Source organism: Bactrocera latifrons, unplaced genomic scaffold (genome assembly GCF_001853355.1).
Source record: "Bactrocera latifrons isolate USDA-ARS-PBARC rearing strain unplaced genomic scaffold, ASM185335v1 scaffold_185, whole genome shotgun sequence".
NCBI lineage: Eukaryota > Metazoa > Arthropoda > Insecta > Diptera > Tephritidae > Bactrocera > Bactrocera latifrons.
The window spans coordinates 66,494-89,423 of NW_017535352.1; the positions used below are offsets into that span (position 1 = coordinate 66,494).

At 36.4% G+C, this 22,930-nt stretch overlaps 1 protein-coding gene across 2 annotated transcripts in view; it reads right to left on the minus strand.

Annotated features, from left to right (window-relative positions):
• Positions 1–8,383: 8,383 nt before the first annotated feature.
• The window catches only part of LOC108967360 (protein sine oculis), a 69,999-nt gene continuing 55,452 nt past the window's right edge, over positions 8,384–22,930 (minus strand). For both annotated transcript variants that reach the window (XM_018930713.1, XM_018930712.1), the window contains exon 8: positions 8,384–10,044. In XM_018930713.1, coding sequence (XP_018786258.1) covers positions 9,405–10,044 — 640 coding nt within the window. In that variant the 3' untranslated portion in view covers positions 8,384–9,404. The remainder of the gene's footprint in view (positions 10,045–22,930) is intronic.

The window sequence follows — 22,930 nt, forward strand, 5'->3', positions numbered from 1 at the left end:
GAGATGGCCAGTGTCATGCGGAGACTCATTGCGCGCAGGACATATGTATGTTGGATATGTCAGGGTCGATTCTGGACAAGTAGGAGTTTAACCTGCTACAATATCCAGAACCAAGCTGCGCAAGGGTCACTCTCGTTTCTCGCAGCAACTCGAGCTCTTCATCTGCAATGGGTGGTGATTTGACTCCATGAGAGAGAGTCAATATCGCACAATCATCAACGTACGAGGTTATGGTTTTGGAAACTCCCACTGGTGGTTTTGGGAGTTTCGAGATATAGAGATTAAACAGTAGCGGGGAGGGGACACCACCCTGCGGAACACCCTGTTTAATTCTTCTCAGTTTATATTTTTCTCCTCGAAACAGTACGGATGATTGACATTCCGCTCAAGTAGTTCATTGTTCACCTCTTCAGTCCTGAAGGGAGCGTAGTTTATTCGACGTCATGCAGTAGCGTTGTGTGATAGACTGTGTCGAAAGCTTTTGTCGAATTCAAGACTACGAGGATCGTTCTCTCACAGGGTGGTTTCTGGTAGATGGCACGAACTATCTGAACGTTTATGACGCTAAGTGTTGTGCACTTTTCGGAATGCATGCTGGTGGTTGGGTGGGCTCAGGTGGTGAGTGAAGGTCGGGAGTAGCAAGGCCTCAAAAGTCTTCACTACTGGGGAGAGGAGAGTTATCGGACTCCCCTTTGTTGGTCGGTTTTCCAGGTTTCAGTAGTGGAATCACTCTTCCGACTTTCCACACATCGGCTATTTGAAGAGTGGTCAGCGACAGATTGAGGACCTTGGTAAGGTAGCTTACTCCCGTCGAGCCAAGATGCTTTACCATAGGCATGTTGATTCCACCAGGGTCAATGGATTTAAACAAATTAGTTTTGTTGATGAACATTCTGAACCTCCTTATTGGTGAAAGTAAGTGGCGCGCAATCTTTTGACATTTTGCCCAGGCCGTCGGGTGGCCGTCACTTGGTTTTGTCTACCGAAGGGTGCAGTGCGAATTGYCGGCTAAAGTAGCTCGCCGAATCTCCAAATTGAGATCCCTTATTCGGGGCTCCCCGGGATCGGCATGACGTAAGGTGTCGCGGTCATTAGCTAAAACGGAGGTTGGAGGTCAAGTCAGAATGGGAGATATATGGCCTGATATGATGTTCTCTGTTCCTACTCGTGAGTGGCGGCGTAACTCGTGGTCCAGTCTCTATGTGTCTTAAGGCCTGAGGAGTTCTTAAGATGGCTCCATCCATTGCATGCATTACACCTGACGGAAGTGGAGGAATTTTTCTATCAAATACCAGCTTCTTACGGATTAAAGTATCATGTTCAAAACTTCACATTAATATTTCAAAAACTGAAGGACTAGCTCGAGTATATGCTGAAAGGCAGACGAACACGCCTAAGGCTGATACTTTATAGGGTCTTCAGTGTTTTCTTCTGGATAAACAAACTTATTGCGATATTACATATGTATATATTCATTTAAGACACATTCATTTTCAGTCGGATTCTAATACTATAAGTAATCATATTTTTCACACTGCAAATGCAACACTCAATAGTTCTGCCAGCCATGCAAGACTGTAGCAAAATCCAAGAATGTATAAAACCTGCTATACGAAAAGGCTTTCTAAATGAGTGGGGGAGCGGGCAAACCCACTCATGTATTCATTCATCAGCCCAAACGTCTGTTCGGTGTTAATTAATCCACCAACCAAAGTCAAAATATTATGAAATGTGATACAAAGTGATGCAAAGTGCAATAACAGGCACCGGTTGAAGCGCAAACGTTGCGTGCGGCGGCGGCGGTGGTGATACAGACGACTGTACGTCTGCACGTGTCTGGCATTAGGCGGTCGTTGGTACACTCGTTAAAATAACAGTACGTTTGCAACAAATAACACCCACCAAGCAGCCGGTACTGTGCATGAGATTGAGTGGTTGGCAACGCGACAAAGCGGTGTCAGCCAACCAGCGTGCCGTATTCGGCACGTGGGTTAACGGGATAATGAAGATGAAAATGTATATTATACATAAACGACCACTAAGCTGACAAAATGCGGCGGTGATGAATAATAACTACACAAAAGACAAATGATAACAAAACATAACTGCTACATACGACATACATATGTATGAACAGTCAACAAACGGAGACAATATGCCAAAAATTCCAGCAAGATTTGCACTCTTGAAGGGAGTTGTCAAGGACTACAGACCTTCAGTCTTTCACTGCATGAAAGTACATACATAGGGATATGTATATGTCATATACGTACATATACATATACATATTTAACTCTTATTTGGATAGCGATTTTGTTGTTGTTTGTTTGGCATGAGCCTACAACCACTACAAGCCGTTTCTTAGCAACTTCTTAATGAGATTTTCAACGCCACTCGGCACACATTCAATATTAAGCGGATGTGTGGGAAATTTGAGTTGTGCATTTTAATATCTTATTTCGGTTGATTTAATTATGCACTAACAACTATCCATATAAATATGCAATATGAATTTTTAACTCGTTGGCGCAGAGCATAGCAGCCAACACCTGTCAAACACTTACTAATATAAACGTCAAAGGATATAACAAAAATAAATAAATATACAAACATATATTCTTTTTCCTGCGAAATCATTACCATCACAATTAATAATGGCTATCCATTAAAGACGGCGATGCGCCTGGCACGTGATGGATATGATGCAGCGCTGTAGGTTTGGGATAAGTTAGTTAATTCACTGTATAATAGACAAACATACTTATATACAACTTACAAATAGAAATAAATGATAGGCATGTCTAAGATCCAATTCCAATTTCTCAACAAAAGAAGACCTCGTAACTTTATCCTTTTACGTCAAGACGCTTAGCGATTATATATTCTTTGGCGTTAGATTTTTGACATCTAAAGAGAAATGAACCTTAGTTACGTAAAAAAAAGTGTAAAATTGCTTATACTACCAAATGTAAAGGCCTCCAACTAAATAAATTTCATTATTAGAAATTAAGGGCATAAATAGAAAGTAGGACCACTATGGTACCAATCATAATGTGGTTAAAAAGCAGAAGATATTCGATTAAAACCCAAAAATGTAGCTGTAATCTCATTTCTTCGAGGACCTTATCCGTCCTATCCTTCACTAAATAATTTTTTCCAGTGTAATTTCAACACGGTTTTATATTGTGTAAAACATTTTTTCAAATTATATATTCTCCATTTTGATCCAATACCTTTTGCCTTTTTTCGGAAATATATTCATTCCATGCTCATAAAAATTTTGATCCTTACAGTCCTGATTTGAGAAGGAGGTTCTCGCATCCAAAAAACATAGACCGGAACAAGCAATAGTCGGCAGGCTATAAGTCCGGAGAATATGGAGGGTGTGGTAAAACATCTCATTCAAAAACTTTTGAAGAGTCATCAAACTTGTATGAGGTCTCACGTTATCTTGGTGAAACACAAACGATTTTTTATTGATCAATTCTGGCCTATTCTGTCTGAGTGCATCACTAAATTTTCAGAATTAATCGTGGTATTGTTGGGCAAAAGCTCAAAATAAAAGAACTCTTTAAAATCCCAGTAAACAGACAAATCAACCTTTTTTGGTGACTATCGACCATCAAAGTGGTTTGATCCATCCTTTTAAGATCTTGATCTCTTACGCGTTTCATTTTTGTAAACAACCCACTTTTCGTCGCCAGTAACAATGCGCTTCAAAAACGGATCACTTCCTTGATGTGTTATAAACATATAACAGTCATTAATACGAAGCAATTTTCATTCTGTAAGGACATGAGGAATCCAAACATACATATATCAAGCTTCGAAATACGGGTTAGACAAATTTAATCTTTCAGCCAACCTCAAGATTGAAGTTGTCGGAACGAAATTTTGCCAACGAATTTTGGCATTGGCACCTGCAACATCTTCTCTGTATACATCATATAATTTTCGTCTTGCTTAAGTTGCACCTTTAGGTAGCAAAACAGTAAAATAAGCCGAAAATGCTGTTTTCGATCTTCCAACTTCGATGGTTCACCAAAAAAAAAAAAACTATTCCACACAATTTAAGAAAAGTTTTTATAAACAAACCTTATTATATCAGCTGTTCAAACATGCTTATTAAAAAAATACTATAGGTCACACATAGATGGTTTAATTCCAATTCCCATCCTCATCTCTTCCATCACTCTCCAGTTTACTTTCTTTTTAAAGCGTTTTTTGCACGTTTATGTTATTGTTGTTATAGAAAAATATTTAACCTCTATCCTATATATGTAATAAGTTAGTTTCTTAATTTATGGGTCTTAATTTTGACAGTTGAGATACAAATCCTTTAGTATATCTGAAAATCTGAAGATTCTATCCTCAAAATAGTCGGTCGTAATATTATTTTTACTAGGCCTTTTATTTCTTATATTTTTTCTACAGCAAATATATTGACGTTAAATCAAGGAACCTCTATGTAGTATGTTGTAGAATTACTGGTGTTCTTAAAAGCAAGGACACTTATTGACCACCGGTCCCTTACGATCTTCTACTTGTGCCGTTTTCGCTAAGTCGTTTCTTAAAAAATCATAAAACTGTGCAGAATATAGCAGAAAAGGATTATTATTAAAAAATCTCATTTCTTATAATAATTTTTCTATAGAATGGGCCAAAGCAACACTTTTCATTCATCACAAAGATTAATTGTTTATTTATAATAAGCCGCACATACAAAAAAGTGTGACAAAAAGACAAAACAAGACCATAAGTAGGTGTTAAGTGAAAGAAAATCCGCTTAGTGGATAAATGAACATTATTGGAAAAGTGTAGGGTGAGAAGGGCTCACCTCTACGCATGTGAGTCTTCACTTTGTATGTTTAATGATTATACCTCTCATACATTGGCATGCTTCCACACGATTAATTGGGATTATAGTCGAGAGCGTAGCGTGGATGTTAAATGAATGACTCGCGTTGATTTTTTGTTTTTGCCACATATTTATATGTTTACATATGTACGTTTTTGTATGTAAATTTGTATATAGAAAATATGTATGTATATAATGCTAATAATCGGGATCTTCATCCAACTTGAACGATGAAACCAATAAAGCACAAGCCACTTTTATCAGGGATTACTCCTCTTGTCTCGTGATCAATGATTACTTCAGAGCTTGGATACCAAGATGGACCTATGCAGGTCAGTTTCAACTCTTCCTAGGTAGAGAGATGTTTACAATTTTGTAGAAAGCATCAAGTTATTTGGTTTACCTTTTATAGACTCAAGTTCTCCAGAGCCGTAGAGCCTGCGTCCATGTCCCTATTTTTGGTGTGCAGTATGTACATATCCTAGATACAAGGTAATTTGCTGCCAATTCCCCTCGATTTTCCGGATTGAGCAGCCCATACTTATTTTCTATAGCCCTTCAGCTTTCCTTCCATCCGCGGCAGTTAAAAAAAGTTATGTTTTGCGTCATCTAATGAATCGTCTTATTCCTCTTTATCCCGTCTGGAGAAAGCAGAACTAACGGCGCGGTTGTTGACATCATCGGCGTACGCGTAGCTGTACACTCTTATAGAAGATTATACCTTTTCTATATAGCTCTGCAGCTCGAATTATTTTCTCCAAGAGTAGATTGAAAAAGTCGCACAATAGGGAGCCCCTTTTTCTGAAACCTCGTTTGCTATTGAACGGCTAGGAGAGGTCCTTCCCGATACTGACGGTGCTTTTGGTATTGCTCAGCTTTAGTTTATACGGCGGTATTAGTTTTGCGGGGATAGCAAATTCAGACATAGCGGCATAGAGGCAGCTCCTTTTCGTGCTGTCAAAAACAGCTTTGTAATCGACGAACGTGTGTGTAGAGACTCTTTTCACCGGTCTTTTTCCAAGATTTGGCGGATGATGAATATCTGGTCAGTTATTGATTTTCTAGACCTAAGGCAACACTTATACCGATCAGTTAGTTTGTCGACGGTGGGCTTTAATCTTTCACACAGTACGCTCTATAGAACCTTATATGCGATGTTGAAGAGGTTTATCCTACGGTAGTTGGCACAGATTGTGGGCTCACCCTTTTCGTGGATTGGGCAGAGTTCGCTTAAATTCCAGTCGTTGGCCATGCTTTCGTCCGACCATATTTTGAAAAGAAACTGATGCATGCTCCTTATCAGTTCTTCGCCGCCGTATTTGAATAGGTCGGCAATCCGTCGGCTCCGCAGTGTTTCTTAAAGAAGAACTTTTCTACACCTCCGATCAGTTTAGCGGTCAATCCTCCTATGCTCTCTTTTTTCCATCCATCTTGAAATAGTTTGTTTCTTCGCTGTTCGCTTCCTAACATGTGTATTTCTGTTCCGTCATTTTTCCATAACCAGAGTTATCTTCTCCCGTTTGGGAGTAGATCTATTGGAATTACGGTGTTATTCACCAGCACTACGGTGTCCTCTGTACCTTAGGAATTGCCTACTGCCTACGTTTCACGTTTAACGTATCGGCCCATATTTCGTTATCATTCGTACTTATTGCGTTGTTTCCACGAACAATTTACTTATCCTAGCAAGTGGAGCCCAAGTATTTGCCATAAGTCTTGAAAGTGACGTGGTTATAATGGCTGACTTTTTAGACGCATGCTGGAGCTGAACCCACTATGTGAGTTTGTTATGTATTTTTACATTATATACCATATATTATATTGTTTTCGTTGTTTGGATAGTTTCTTAATGAGCTTGCTTGTTCAACTCGAGCGGGATATATTTCCTACTAAGCAGGATCAGCTCAGTCTTTTCCGCCGGTCGGTATTACATGCCGTTAGACCCCAGTCGTCTGGCATTTCTGTTCCATGTATGGATCCCTGTGTGTTCTGTTAGAGGCCGTCACTTGTATTTGAAATATTATTTTTGTATCCGCTATAACGCCTAAAAAGGTTACTGATATTTGAGAATTGTGTAAAATATATTGCCAAATTTAATTTTTTGCACAATTTTATTCCATAATTTTTTGTGCTTTGACTTTGTTTGTCAAATTTAAAAAGTGATCTAAGTAGAGGAAGTTTTTTAAATAGCCTCTTTCGAGATCTTAAATTTAAAACCCACAAAATACTGCTTTTGCAGAACCTTTCCGAGCGACAACGCTTCGCTCTATGGGCTCTTGAAATTTTGTTCAGCGATGAAGCCCATTTCTGGCACGATGGGTATGTAAACAAGCAATATTTGCCGCATTTGGGACGAAGAGCAACATGGGAAGATTCAAGAGCTGCCCTTTCATAAGAAAAAAASAACGGTTTGGCGGTACTTTGTGAGCCGGTCTTCAAAAATATTCCCGCTAAGAACGTAATCGTCACTGGCGACCATTATCGCGCCTTGATAACCCACTATTTTTTTGCCTTAAATTGAAGCTCGCAATTTCGGTGATATTCGGTTTGAACAAGACGGCGTCAATTCACACATATCACATCAATTTATTGAAATTACACGTCGGTGAGCACATAATTTCACGTTTTGAGCACATAATTTCACGTTTTGGGCAGGTCCATTGGTCAGCAAGATTGTATGATATCACACTTTTTCCTATGGGGATTTGTAAAGTCTAAAATCTAAACGGACAATCAGCTTTCGGTTCAGAGCTTGGAGCAAAGCATCACGCGTGTCATTCGCTAGTCACTAGTCAATTGCTCGAACGAGACGTAGCCGCGGCCAACATTTGAAAGATATAATTTTCAAAAAATAAATGCCAACGAATGTTCTTTCGAATGATACTAAACATTTCCTATTATGTTAGAAGTTTCTGGGGCCTATTCTGTAATTCGATTCGAAACAAAATTTACTCGAATTCGGATTTTTTATRTTCCGTAACTCGATTTTCGGATTTTCAAGCCAATTTTCGAATAAAATATTCGTTAGCTTTTGAGTCGTAGAAAGCAAAAACGAAAATTGTACGTATTTATTCTGGCACAGGGTGGTACAACTTTCGAAAAATTATAAAGTAGATCCGATTTTCGAATAGAATACATTTACGAACCGTGTTTTTTTTTTTTTTTAATATGGAACCTTGAAATGCATCTCCCTTTAAAAGTATACAAAATTTTTCACCTTTATGTAATGGAAAAACAATTTGCAATTTGTGTATAATTTCACTTTTTATCATTTTATTTAAATTTTTTAATTTTTTATAATTTATTTTTTTGTATGTATATAATGTTTTTGTTTTAATTTTCATATTTTTAGTTTTGAACGTGTTTTTTATGCTATCATATAATACATTCAAATAATTTAAAATATTCGATAGTTTACCAAAAAATAAAAGCTATATATCTATGTATGTATGTACAACTAAGAAAAAATATGATTTCACTTGCACATATTTGATTTTATTGATTGATTTAATTTAAATTGCCACTATTTACAGTAATAGTATAATGTAATATTACAATTATTTAAATACTTTAAATATCTCCTTTCTTATTTTCTCTAATTAAAAGTTCTTTTCGATTATTATTACGGTGATTTATTTTTACAATTTACATGATATCGATATATTTTAATTTTAATTTGCGTCTATGTTTGYTATACAATAACCTAATATATTGTGTTACTACTATTTGTTGTAATAGGTATTGCTAAAAAATTGCATGCAATATTATTTTCTTTCTGTGTACCACTATGGGGCAAGTTTACAGTTGTGGGTTAATAAAATGCTCTGCAGATTTTAGTGCGAGTTTGAAGTCAGTTCCTTTCTTTTCCTTATTTAAATGACAGGACAGCTGATATTTGTTTACATTTTTGACAACTTTGCTTGGAATTACTGAAAAATTACAATTTTATTTTGATAAAAATAAAATCCTTAAATATCCACCAGAAATAACAGTGAAATATTAGTATTAAACAAATTTTCTACTGTTTCCAGCTATTCTGTTAAAGAATTTCGATAATCAAACAGCTGTTGTCTTGAAAACAATATAGTATTAAAGTCAGAAAAATACTATTTAAGTGCTTTTAAATGATAAACATAATTATACCCCCACAATGAAGACCTAACCTTTTTTTATTTAAATAATGTCTAACTACTGCAACACAGYAYARTACAGGGTGTGCATGCTTAGGGAAAATTTCAATTTCATTGCAGCCGTACAAATATCACTCATTCCCTTCAAAGCCTCATGCTACCAACTGCTCTATTTGCGTTATTTAAGTTTTTTCGATTCACTGGTTCGTTCTAAGTACAAACTCGCATCATTTCATTTAATAGTAGAAATTCGTCGATTGTTGCAATTCTTGCCGCATGGCCGCCACTGCTGTTTCTGCCGCCGTCATACCCGCCTCATTGGCCATTGCTGTATGCTCAGTGCCCACAGTCGACGTCGCCGTAGCGGCTGCTGCTGCTGCATTGGCCATCCACTCTGCTGATGTTTCCAACTAAAATCATAAATGCTGATATTCACTCATATCGTAGATGGGTATCGAACCCATGACGCTGTGCAGGTGTGGATATGCGACCGAAAGTGGCGCCATTTGTCCAGCTGCCGCTGCCGCCGCCGCTGCAGCAGCAGCAGCATTATTGCCATTTTTACTACTCGACGAGGCAGCGGCAGCAGCGGCCGCGGCTGCAACAGCTGCTGTGGTGAGACCGCTGCCCGCACCACCTGAACCACCATTGCCGCCCGAGGTGGGTGAGAGWCCTACCAATTGTGTGGCATTCAAGCTATGCGGGTGTTGGTGATGTGCCTGTTCCATGCTCGCCGCTGCGCTGGCATGATGTGTTTGTGGTAATTGTGCGGCTACGGCGGCAGCAGCTGCAGCAGCGGCAGCGGCATGGTGRTGGTGATGATGATGRTGATGGTGATTGTTGTGTGTCGTAGTTGGTGATAACTGTTGTGCTTGCTGTTGCTGTGATTGTGTGTGCGCGGTGGGGTGTTGTTGATGATGTGGCGATTGGTGCTGATGCACTTGCTGCTGTTGGTGGTGATGATTGTTATTAGCTACATTATGCGTTTGTTGCAATAAAGAACCCTCCATCTCGGAATCACTGGATGAATCCAAATGTTGTTTGTCCGATGCGCCGCTGTAATGAGAAGATAGACGGAGAATTGTATTAATTCAGCASTAATTTGGTTTATTTTATGAAAAATTAACTCTGTCAGGCACATTTCAAAAAAAGTTCATGTAATATAGGCCTTAAAGCGAAAATGCCCAGAAAAAAGCCTACTCTAAATGCAAAAACATTCACTGCACGCCTGATTATTGTGCGAGAAAAATTGAAACTGGACTTTAGGAGATTGGAAAGGGATTATCTTCACTGATGAATCGAAAATGAATGTGAATCAGTTAAATGGAATCCAGTACGTTCGGAGGCAGCTACAAAAAAACTTGCTTCAAAGTACTATGATACTAGAAATAAAATTTCCAGTGGTTACAGGGTTTGGGGTGGTATTTCCTACTAATGATTTCTTCAATGCGTCTGGATATACTGACAGTATTAAGAACTTTTTGGTGTCAGCAATGGCTGTCTTGATTCCTGTAATCAACGACCCAGCCTTTCAGGATGACTCTGCGCCGTGCCACCGAGCAAAAGGTTAAAACATTTCGTTATAACCAGTCTCCCTTTCTCTTCCAAATAAACAATACAAAAAAATCTTTTTTTCCATTGTATTTCAAAAATCCAAGATCCACCGGCAGGAACCATCACTCTCGCCAGAAAAATTTAGAATAACGTAGATGTCTATTCTCGCAATTGCTGCCAAGTTTGAGCTTATGTATGGTTTTGTAACGGTCAACGAAACATGGCACCTCTTGTAGACTTTAGAGGTAAAGTGAACTCAACCCTCGAATCTGCTCCGAAGAAGGTGTAGTCTCAAGAAGAATAAAACGATAACAAGGCTTTACTTTTTCAAATCATTTGGACGGCGAATTGCAGAAAAGCGGCCTCATTTGGCAAAGAAAAGTATGGTATATTAATAAACCATTGCTCTTTAAATGGAACTAGTCATAGAGTTCMATTTTTCGTCTCTCCGCAATACTATCATAACTTAAACGTAGTTTATTCATGAACTAGAGTATGTACATACATATGTAAATAGGTCCGACTTGTTAGCGAGTAGTAAATTTCAAACCAGCCAGAAATCGACTTGTCTGCCTTTTTATACATAAACTTCTGCATCTAACAAATTTCTTCACACAACACGTTCAATGAATAATTTCGTCGCTGTTAAGACCAATCAAATTGTTGCCGTTAAAGAAAATTGCTGATGGCAATGCTTTGATAAAATCTATAGAAATCGTATCTAGCTTCCTTGCAACAACAAATAAACGACTTAACCACAGCTACTTTGCACTTAGGGCTCCCCTACATTCGGAATATCCCGTGCAGCATCCCATTAACAACGCATTTATCAGAAACTTGTAAATAGGTATGTATGTATCAGTATGAATACATACATAMATATGTACATATGTACGTAAAATAAGCATATTATTGCTTTTGTTGTTGTTTGCTTTATATTCGTCAATTGTTGGTTCGTAGTTTGGCTGCCGTTGCCGCTGCTCTTTTCAGGATATCAAATTTCACGCTGCAAAAAGAAGTGCACAACAACAACAACAACAACAGAATTTACTAAACAAACAAACAATGACAGTCAACAGTCTCGGCCTCGCTTCAGCTCCGAGTATGGCTACGGTTACGGGTGAGATGATATTATTGCCTGAACCACTGAGTTGAGTGATGGGACACAACGAGCAAACGCGAAACATTCATGCGTTTATTGCTGTTAAATTTGTTCTTGCTGTTTTTGCAGTTGACGCTACTGTAGAGTACATAATGATAATGCGGTTGACGATGATGATGCTGCCGATGCACCAACGAAGATGCGAAGTAGTTGTTCCAAACAGCTCTGTATAGCCATACACATAGACACATTATACATAATAAAAGTGTAAATTTACCAACACRATACGTACATATGTATGCATGTACATATCTAAATTTGTATGCATTCGCGATAATGTCAGTACTGTTTCAGAATCRTTTCTAGTTGCGATTGCCTGTCTCTGTTCTCATACAAGATCAACGACAAGCTGGCTGGCTGATCAACGTGTTGATCATCTGATGATCTGTGATGTGACGACAAAAGGCCCTACAACAAAGATGTCGGCGCAAATAACTAGATCTGGGTCATCAAYGAATACCAAGTACATAAATGTATACAGATATGCGTGTGCATAAGTTACTCATAAATTATATGTATGTATAGTATGTTTGTATACAACAAATATGTATGTACAATTCGGAGTTATCGAAAATAATGCAATCTGAATGCTGTAAAACTGCTTGATTTTTATTAAAAAGATGATTCATCGAGATACCAAAAAATATATACAGTGGTGATCAGAAATATAAAGGTGATTTAAGGTTGAAAATAACATATTTTTCGTATCAGAAGCATTTTTTCACGAAAMAGCAAGATGTTTCAATTTCAGAAGTAGTTTAAGGGTAGCGTACTAAAAAATGCTGAACTAATTTTCAGAGGCTGTGTTGGCGACGGTTTTCGGGTGTTTTAGATGATTTTCAATTGTTTTTATTATTTCCGAAAAWGTGAAAATATTGTAGGATTTTACATTTGACGAATAAATACTAGATATGTAAATACCAAATTACAGTACAACATGAATATTTAGGATTACTAACTAACATTAGTTAGGATAAGAGAAAACGTCGAATTCGATTGCACCGAACCTTTCAGAAATAAAAAAAATGGCTTGATTCCAATTCTTCAGTTTGTGTGGCAGCTAGCATATGCTATAGAGATCCGATCTGAACAATTTCTTTCAATTCCTATATGCTGTAGAGATCCGAATCGGCGGTTCCGAAAAATGAGAARCTTCTTGGGGAGAAAAGGACACTTGTAAATTTTCAGGTCGCTATTTCAATAACTGAAGAACTAGTTCTCTTTATACCGACAGACAGACGGATTCCAGAAAAGTTTCTTACTTTATCGTAAAATAAAAATACTAGAAACTACATTACTTTTAAAATACAATATCTCACACATAAACAAAACGACTTAAATTGAATTGAAAACGAACACCGGAAATATWTAAGAGATTTCGAATTCGTGCTGCACTTGATCGAACGAAACAATAACAGGACGGTAAAAAGTCAAAAGTCTGGCGGAATGAGCCAACTGAGTATGGCACGAGACAGATAGATTACGTAGAGGCGTTTCAAAATTCCCCAGAGAGTTCGCTCTGAGAGTGAGTTTTGTTGAGGGTGTCACAGCAGCAGTTCATRTACCTGCATGTATGTATGTATTATACATACATTTATGCGATCAAAACAGTTAGAGAAACGCAGAGGAATACGAGAGCATCCACTTTAAGTGTACAATTACAATATGCGGGGGAAACGCTAATCGCATTTTAACGCGAGACTGTCAATTTTGACTTTTATATGTACGTGTAGGCCAAGTWTTGTATGCATTATTGATATCAACATATGTTCGATTGGTGGGAATTGTGGTGATGATATATTTATGTATATGCGAGGGTGTAAAAATATTTGACAAATGCGCCTGTATGGAATTTCACTTTGGGGAATTGGGAAGTCGTGTTTATGTTACTGGAAGCAGTTAATTGTAATTGCCGTTGCGGATGTAGTTGTTGCAGATGATTGTTGTTGATAGATATGAGTGATTTTTCGGTTAATTCCTGTATTTCAGTGGAATGTGTGAAAATGTAAAKACTCTAGAGACCGCAAAAGCCATATTGTATAAGCAACAGCTGAGATCTTGTCGTGGCTTGAACTGTAGTTATGCATATCTAAATATACTACTGGAAGGATGTTTGCATAGTAACAAACATTAGTATGTTTTTGACGCAAGCACTCCATAATATTGTACATACATACACATGTATGTACGAGTATATACATAAATATTTTTAGTAAATGAAATTTAATAAGCAAGTTATGGTTAGCTCCTTTAGAAGAGAAATTAAATTCAAAATATATTTTTTTATATTTTGTATTACTGTGGATATCCGAATTTATAAAAGGTGAAGAGGTTAAGTTTCAACGGTCAGCTTGTATGACAGTATGTATGTATGTACCTATGTACATATGTATATGCTATAGTCGTCCGACATTGTCGATTCCGAAGAGTGAGCTGAGTGGCGAGAAAAGAACGTATGAAATTGCCAGATCGATATCTCATAAACTGAAGTACTAGTTCCCGTATATACAAATAGACGGATGTCTCCGACGTTTACTTCAGAACACATTTCCTAGTCACATTTGTACTATATCATATTCGTTGGTGTGATCTCTCTGTATTCATGTATGCACATATGTATGTACATACATATATTTATTTTCACCTGGACGGAATTGTTTTCAAGCCACTTTGCTCTTCTATAAGAATAACATAAAAATTCAGCTGATAGCCTAWGAAGCTAGCGCTGCATGTTTTAGGTTGTACATATGTTATTAACATTGTATAAGCCTTTATTAATAATAAAAAAAAAACATAAAAATTGTGTACCTCGATATGGCGAAATTATAGTATGAACTTCATACTAGCAAGATCAATGCTGCATTCGCAATCTATAATCTCTTAAGTTACCCAAATCTTTAGCCTACAAGATAAAGATCACATACACTTAGCACAAAACATGTAAATATACATAGATATCTAATGACATGATAGTGCTATAGCATACAAATACATTTTAACCAAAAACTGTATTTTTTCAATTAAACAAAAATAATTTATTTTCGAAAAATTTTGCTACTAAATAATACACATAATTTAATATTTCAACATGACCACCCACACTTGTCCCCCATAAATTTGCGAAGGCAAATTTGCTATATGTATACATATATATGTATGTAGGTATATGTATGTAAATTTAAACGCGTTGCGTCTCCACCACTTGACACTCGCCGTACGCGTCATTGTAGTCGTCATTGCTTTACTTATTTCTTCGCGCTGGCGTTCGTGAAGAGAACGTCCATGCCACAAATTGCCGACCAATTCTGTTTATTTGTGCTTTGTTTTATCGGGTTTTATTTTCCTTTTTTTCATTTATTTTGTTGCTTGCGAATTTTAATTGTTTATTGTTCTTTCCGCTTCATTTCGTTTGAATGCCACCAATGGCGCGGCGAGTACCAACAATCACAGCAAGTGAGAAGTGTAAATAGACGTGAGTGAGTGGGTATTTTAAATGATTAAAGAAGAACAAAAGAAATTTGAGGTACAACAACAATACAATGGAGAAAAAATATTTATTTATGAAGAATCGTAGAGAAAATTGCAAGTGTAGTTTTAAATTTCAAAACAAAAGTACAAAAATATTATGTAAAATGATAAAAGTTAATCTAAATATTTAACTGACAGCAGTCAGGCATTCTTAGAAACCTGATTGCCTGGTATAGAGGAGAAAATTGCTATCCATATCCTGTAATCGATTTGGAAACTACTAAATTGTGCGCCTTGCAAGTAAGATTTTTCTTAACCTAAACTAAGAAGTCTCTTTTAGATTGAGATCCCGTTTTTATTAAATTCATATAGCTTTGGTTTCTAGAAAAAGGTGTTGACCCCGGATTGAGTTTTTGTTTAAAAATGATTTCTTTGGCGCCGCGATTTGAAGGTACCGTTGGAAAGAGGAAGTCCTCCTGATTAAAAAATATATATACGGTTAGATTATTCGACCTTAAAGTTTAAAAATTCGCAAAATTCGAACATTTCAAGCAGCTATTTCACCTTTAACATACATACATTTATTCACATTTTTCTCTTCTAATTAGATAAATTAAACTATAAACTTTTAAATAAATCCACATTTTACACTCGTAGTGAACACCATTTGTGTGCTCAAAATTACAACGAAATGGAGCGCTGYCATGTGATAATAAAGAAATTCGCTGAAATTCCTTTTTTCCCAAAAATTCCTCTATTCATGCATATGGATATTTTATTTTTTAAATTTATTAAATTAAGCAAATATGTAATATTACAGACATGTATTATTATATATAATAATATTATATATACATGTGTATAAGTAATATACGATACTACCCCAATATTATAATGATATAATATCACGTAATAAAGTGTAACGTATACAAGTACAGTACGAAAATTCAAATTTTGTTTCAATATGAGTGCATGATAACCAACAAATATAACCACTTTAGATCCAAAATTAAATTTTTATAATATATAAAAACACATATATGTATCGTCACCTAAAATAAGTATAATCAAAAATAACTGGAAATCGCTGACAGATATAATAACTAAATTTTATACATTTTATAAAGAAAACTCAAATTTTGTTTCAATATAAGTGCATGCTAACCAAAAACTATAACCACTTTATAACAAAAACTTTATATATATTTTTTTTTATTTTTAACACAGAAAGGAGTACTACGCGAAAGTACTTCAGTAATCCCCACATGATATAATTTTATAATATTATCATAGAGTTTTAGTTATTTGTGTTTATTAAATATAACCCATATATTATACATATACATATATTTTTATTTGGAAAAAGTGTTCACAACTCGATTATAACTTAAAAAATGTGGGAAAGTATTTTTTATTGTAATTAATATAGAGAAACAAAGAAAAATCGTTAAGAATCCTACATATTTGGTGTTTAAGATGTGGCAACGCTAGTTTTCCTCATAATTGTAAACAATCTGACCTTTGCAACGCCGAGTTCGCTAAGTGATTTTTAAATTAATAAATTTAGGTGAAATATTACAAAATAAAATTGAAATGTGAACTTATTTCAATGCTTAGAGTGTATATTTAAATGTACAGAGTGAAAAACGTGAATAAATTTAGTGAAAGATAGAGAAATACCATCTGCTATTAGTGCAAGTTTTTGAACTTTTAATCGTGAATATTTTTAAAAATATAAGTTATTTTTATATTATTTTTTTTATATTCCTCCCCTGGAGAAGCTCCCCTATCCGCACCTACCCCATTTACACGGAAATTCGGTTTTTTTTAACCCACCGCCAAAGTAATCGGAATCGTGCCCAATGGATAAAATATCGAACAAAAAATGTGTCTAAAAATTTGTATTTCTAACCAAATTTGGTTTTGCGGATTCGTTGCGAATGTTGAAAAGGACTTACGGGGATTCAATTTTTACGGTGATTCAGTTTTATTAAAACCACAACCTTACGAGCGGTGCAAAGCCTTCAAAGACGGTCGAGAGATCGTTAAAGACATGCCTCGTTCTGCATGATCTTCGACCACCGTATTCACCAGATTTGGCYCCGTGTGATTGTTTCTTGTTTCCCAAACTGAAATTGCAGTTCTATGGAACCCATTTTCTGTCGATTCTAAGAGATAAAACAAAATTCGCTGAAGGAGCTGAAGTTTATCACAAAATGTGCTTATGAAGAATGAAAAATCGTTGGCATAAGTCCATTACATATATTGGGAATTTGAACACGACAAAATAAATATCGATAAATAATTTAATATTTTGCGTTTTATTTACAAATTTCGGGTACTTTTTGTTCATTCCATTTCCATTAGTTTCTCACTCCCAGCGTAAACTGTACAAGTAGGACCTTTTTGAGGACCTAACTTCTTAAATTATCATACTATATTTGATTATCACTGCTCGTTTTACTTCGCACATTTCTCCTCTTACAGGCAGCAACTTCTCTGCTACAATATTCCAAAGTTGTTGGCAACTCTCTATATAAATATAAACCAAACGTTCAAGTGGCACAGACTAAAATAAATACAGATGTAAATATGTACATATGCTCCAAAAAGCAACAACAATACTAGGCCATACCAAATTGAGACGAAAGTGTGGAGAAAGCATAAGCCAAGGCGCCAACAAAAATAATTATAAAAGAAGAACCTTTTGAAAATAACGGATGTAATATGATACTTTTGAATGCTTTGTGCATTTCTTTCGTTTCGTTTTTGTTTATTTTTGTTTGCAACCATACATTTTTACGGCACTCTCCTCAGAAGCGCTGTGCTTATTAAATAGAAATAGAAAAAGTGAGAGAGCGATTAATGTTCCCTGCACCTCCCCACATTTATGCAGCTCATACTTAATTATTTAGCTAACAACAATGGTGTTTAATGCGATTTGAAATGCAGCGAATAGAGGAGTATGATAAAAAGGGAAAACGCGAAAATTCATAAAAAATCAACATTGGAGACACGTGAGGGGTGTGGATGGCAATAAGGCGTTGAAAAGTGGGTGGAGTAGTGGAACGAAGTTAGAAAGTGTTTCAATAGCGCCTGCAATAAATGAAACAAATCGTAAAAAAAGTCTTTAAATAGGAAGTGTAAGTTGAAAGGTAGAGATCTAATGTAATTAGCTGAGGCGGAGAAGAAAGAAAAGGGACATACAACAAACATACACACATGTATGAAAATATGTAAGCATGTGAGGTATGATTGGCGAGCTTGCTAAATAACGAAAGCAAAAAATAGCAATGGCAACTCTTACATACCATAAATGTAGTTGTGACAATGAAATGTGAAAGGTAAAGGCAAAGGAAAATTATAAAATAGCAATAAATAAAATAAATCAGAAATAATTGAAATGGATAAATAAATAACAATACAGATTCAAATAAATAAAGAAAATGAAAAAGAGAAAAAATTTAGATCATATTTTGAAGCATAAAACATTGAATACATAACTAGCGCGTAGCGATTTTTACAATGGATAGCAATATCGAAGAAAGAATTTGTCTAAAATTTTGTATTCCTAATCAAATTTCGTGTGAATTGTCTCGTTCTGGACGACCGTCGACCTCTCAACTGATGGAAATGTTAAAAAAAAACGAAAGAAAAGAGTAAATCCGTTGGAATAATTTTGGTGGATATTTTGGATATGAAACGCGTTCTATCTTGACTCGTCCCGATAAAGCAATTTTTTTTTTTCCAAAAAGAGTACCGATACAGGTCTCTTTGGACATGCTTGATCGTGCGAATTCCGATCCCACATTCATGGAGAGCCTTATAACCGATGAGATATGGGTTTATGAGTTTGAAATGCAAATAGGTCAATCGGAATGGAACCTGTTTTCAGTCGATCGATGAAATAAAACAAAATTCGCTGAAGGAGCTGATGGCCATCATACTTGAAATATACTTGAAAAATTCAATCACGAGAGTGATGAGAAGTGCGACGGAGCCAGACAATCAATAATATATGTTGTCCAACTGTCCATAATTCAAGTAAGAAAAGCGATAACTAAAGAAAACACTTGGTATAAACCCAACTATACTGTACCAAATAGCTGAATCAAAAGAGAAATGACAATCCAAAGAGTTCAAGAACAGTAGCGGAGAAGAGTACCCTTAATTAAAATGGGCTACTGGGTTGCTGACCAAAATAAACCATACCAAAACGACTAAAACGTTGAGCAATACCAAAAGGTCTGCCAGGATCGGGAAGTATCGCTCTGAGCCGTTCGATACCAAACGAGGTTTCAGACAAGGCAAATCCCTATCGTGTGACTTTTTCAATCTGTTGCTGGAGAAAATAATTCGAGCTGCAGAACTTAATCGAGCTGATACAATCTTCTATAAGAGTGTACAACATCTGGCGTGCACCGATGACATCGATATCATTGGGAGCAACAATCGTGCCATTAGTTTTGTCTTCTTCTTGTTGGACAAAGAAGCTAAGCAAATGGGTTTGGTATTGAAGGAGGGAAGAGGAAATATCTCCTGTCATTAAACAAACAGTCGTCGCAACTTGGCTTCCACTGTTGACAGTCATAACCTCTAAGTTGTAGATAGTTTCGTCTAACTTGCAACCAGCATTAACGGCAAAAACAATGTCAGCCTCGAAATCCAACGCAGAATAACTCTTGCCAACACGTGCTACTTTGGACTGGGTAGGCCATTGAGAAGTAAAGTCCTCTCGACGAACAAAAATTAAACTCTACAAGTCAATCATAGTTCCTGTTCTGCTATACATCTGATGAGTAGACGTTACGAGTTTTCGAGAGAAAGGTTCTGCGAAAGATATATGCGCGTTGGTTAGCATTCGATGGAACGATGAGCTGTATGAGATATACGACATTGACATATGTACATAGTCATGTCGTACGTATGTATGGACGAAAACACTCCAGCTCTGAAAGTATTCGACACAATACCCGCCGAGGAAGCAGGGGAAGAGGAAGACCTCTACTTTTCTGCAAAGGCTAGGTGGAAGAGGATCTGGCTTATATACATACTTGTAGGTATGTGTGAACATACATATATTTAAACAAGTACATACATACCTACATTCATATTTTATTTATGTATATATATGTATATACACATATACATATATTTTCTCCTCTCTTATTATTTGTACTGTCTTCTTTTAAAATTTTTTCCGCGCGTTTTTCATTTTTTTCTTTCGCTTTTGGTAATTTGATCCTGCGGACACACTCGCTGCGCTATTTGCTTATACCCATTATAATATAATGATGGCGACCAGATCGGTGGCAACAGCAACAACGTGTGGTCTGGAGTGCGGTTTGCGATGTGTAGTGGGTTTTTGGAGGTGGCATGTTATTATATGTAGAAACGTACTGGGTGTTTATGTGTATATGTGTGTATATACAGTTATAAATATCCATAAGTGTGAACGAATTGTAAGGCATATCAACTTGTACAAAGTAAAGTAATAATTAAAATTATCCTAATAAAAAAATATTTTATATRATGAATATGTGATGTTGTTATTATTCCGAATGGTTCGTCTTTCAACTTAATAGCGAAAATATAAATAATTTTATTATTAATATATTCAATTAATTGTAATACCATTTTATGGTATATTATTGCATATTTTAAAATATGTCGTTAATCATTTTAAGTTAACCGCAACTCATAATCATAAATCACATATGCATACAAAAATACAACTCATAGCCTTCAAATTCTGTAAGTTTAAAAAGACAATAGTACAACAAGTGCATGCGTACCTATTTGTGGTAAATTGTAAAAAAATATAAAAAACATTAAAAAATTGATACCCACAATGCGCATGTCTTTTGAGGTTTCAGAAGCACTGATCATTGCTCTCAGGTTACTGTTCAAACCCAATTGATGCAAATAATTTTATTTATTTTTATTTAGAAAAACGTGAAACAATAATACAATTACATTTCCACGAAAAAAGGAACACTGGCTGCCAGGACCTTCGGCTCGCTGATGATATGCAAATGAAAACATTAAAAATAATAGAATTGAAAATAATTAAATGAAACATTCAAGTAATGCAATGTAAAAACTGAACGTGAAATAATATTTTTCAAACATAACAAATGAAGAAATAAGCGAGACGGGTAGTGAACGGAAGTCGAAACCGATGCCTAGATCTATCCCTAGGAGCGCAGGAGCTCCAGTGTCGGAACCGTCACCTGCCAATATTACTGAAGGAGACGGTTTAATAACTATCCGAGGTACATCTAAGTCAGTCCCACTAGTTAAAAAGAAGACAGGACAATAAATCGACTGACTTCAGACAAAACTAAGCCAAATTTTACTTGGGGGTATCGCCATTACCTGCACAGGACGTTCCTAAATGTCAGTTAAGCACAAAGGTCACTTTATGGAGAAGTCTCTCTCAATAAGACGTCATGTACCAAAGCTGTACTAACGTTTAACGATATTGCCAAAAACTTGGTGGAAAAAGATAGCTGCGGCCGTTTCGGCGGTGACATCACGGACTTCACGGTGTTAACTATCCGATCCGATAATAAGGAAGCGATATTAGCCTTGAGTTCGTTGACTGTTTGCTCAAAACTATTGACAATATGTGTAGACACCTTATCTCTAGCATCGAGTTATTTCCTAATGAGATTAGCCGCGATGGTATTGTAGCAAACTGTAAGACTGATGAACTTGCTGGACAGGCACTGCAGTCTAAATAACAGCAGAATGGGAAGTAGTTGGGTTTCATTTGGCTTTCTGTAATTTAGTAATGGTCTGTTGGACCTCAGACCAAATCAGCAAGAGTTGGTCGACTACCAGCAGCTATGCAGTCGCAAGGTCATCTGGACAAGGTAAATCACAGGAGGTACAGGGGACTTTTCACTCTCAGCAAAGTCCATCTTTCARTGGCTGTAAGAGTTCTGACTGGAGACTGTCCGATCGAGATTCATGCAGTAAGATTGAATGTYCTATCGGATGCCAGGTACAACAGCTGTTTGGTAGAAGATGATATGGAATTATCTCAAAAAAATTTCCTACTCGAATGAAGCCAGATGAAACTAAAAACGCCTTGGATGTCATACTTTTAGACATCCAGAAGAAATAACGGATTTTTGATAGATTCAGCACGGTTTTGTCGATAACTGATAACCAATTGCAGGAAATTTTTCGTTTCGTATTGTGATCCCCTCCGCAAGATTGATCAGTCATTTTAACTTAACCTAACCTATATTTGTCTAATCGGTTTTACCAAAATATCTATAAATCCCAGTTAATTTGATTTAATTAATTTTTGCTGAAAATTTTAATTCATAACAATCTAATAATAACATAAAAGTGTTCACCCAATCAACTTGAAAACGCCTCATTATGTTAACAAACCCTTAATCTAAAGCCAGATCTCCTTAACTAAACAACGGGGACACACTTCGCAAAGTGTCTAGCGAAATGAACGAAACCGGCTGACGAAGCCATTAACGCATCAAAATTAGCCCGCAATATAGTCTACATAAACGCCAGGCTCTACAATACATACACACAGTTTTGCTAGTGCCAGCCAGCAGCCAGTGAAATGTTGAATCTACATACGTCATAGGCGCGCACACCTCATCGGTGAGTCAGCCAGCAGGCGATGGCATGGCATGTCCAGCAGATAAGGGTGCGAGCAAGCAAACAAGTAAATGTATAGTAAACAAGAGAGTACCCTGCGACGCCGATGATTCGCCATTGCGA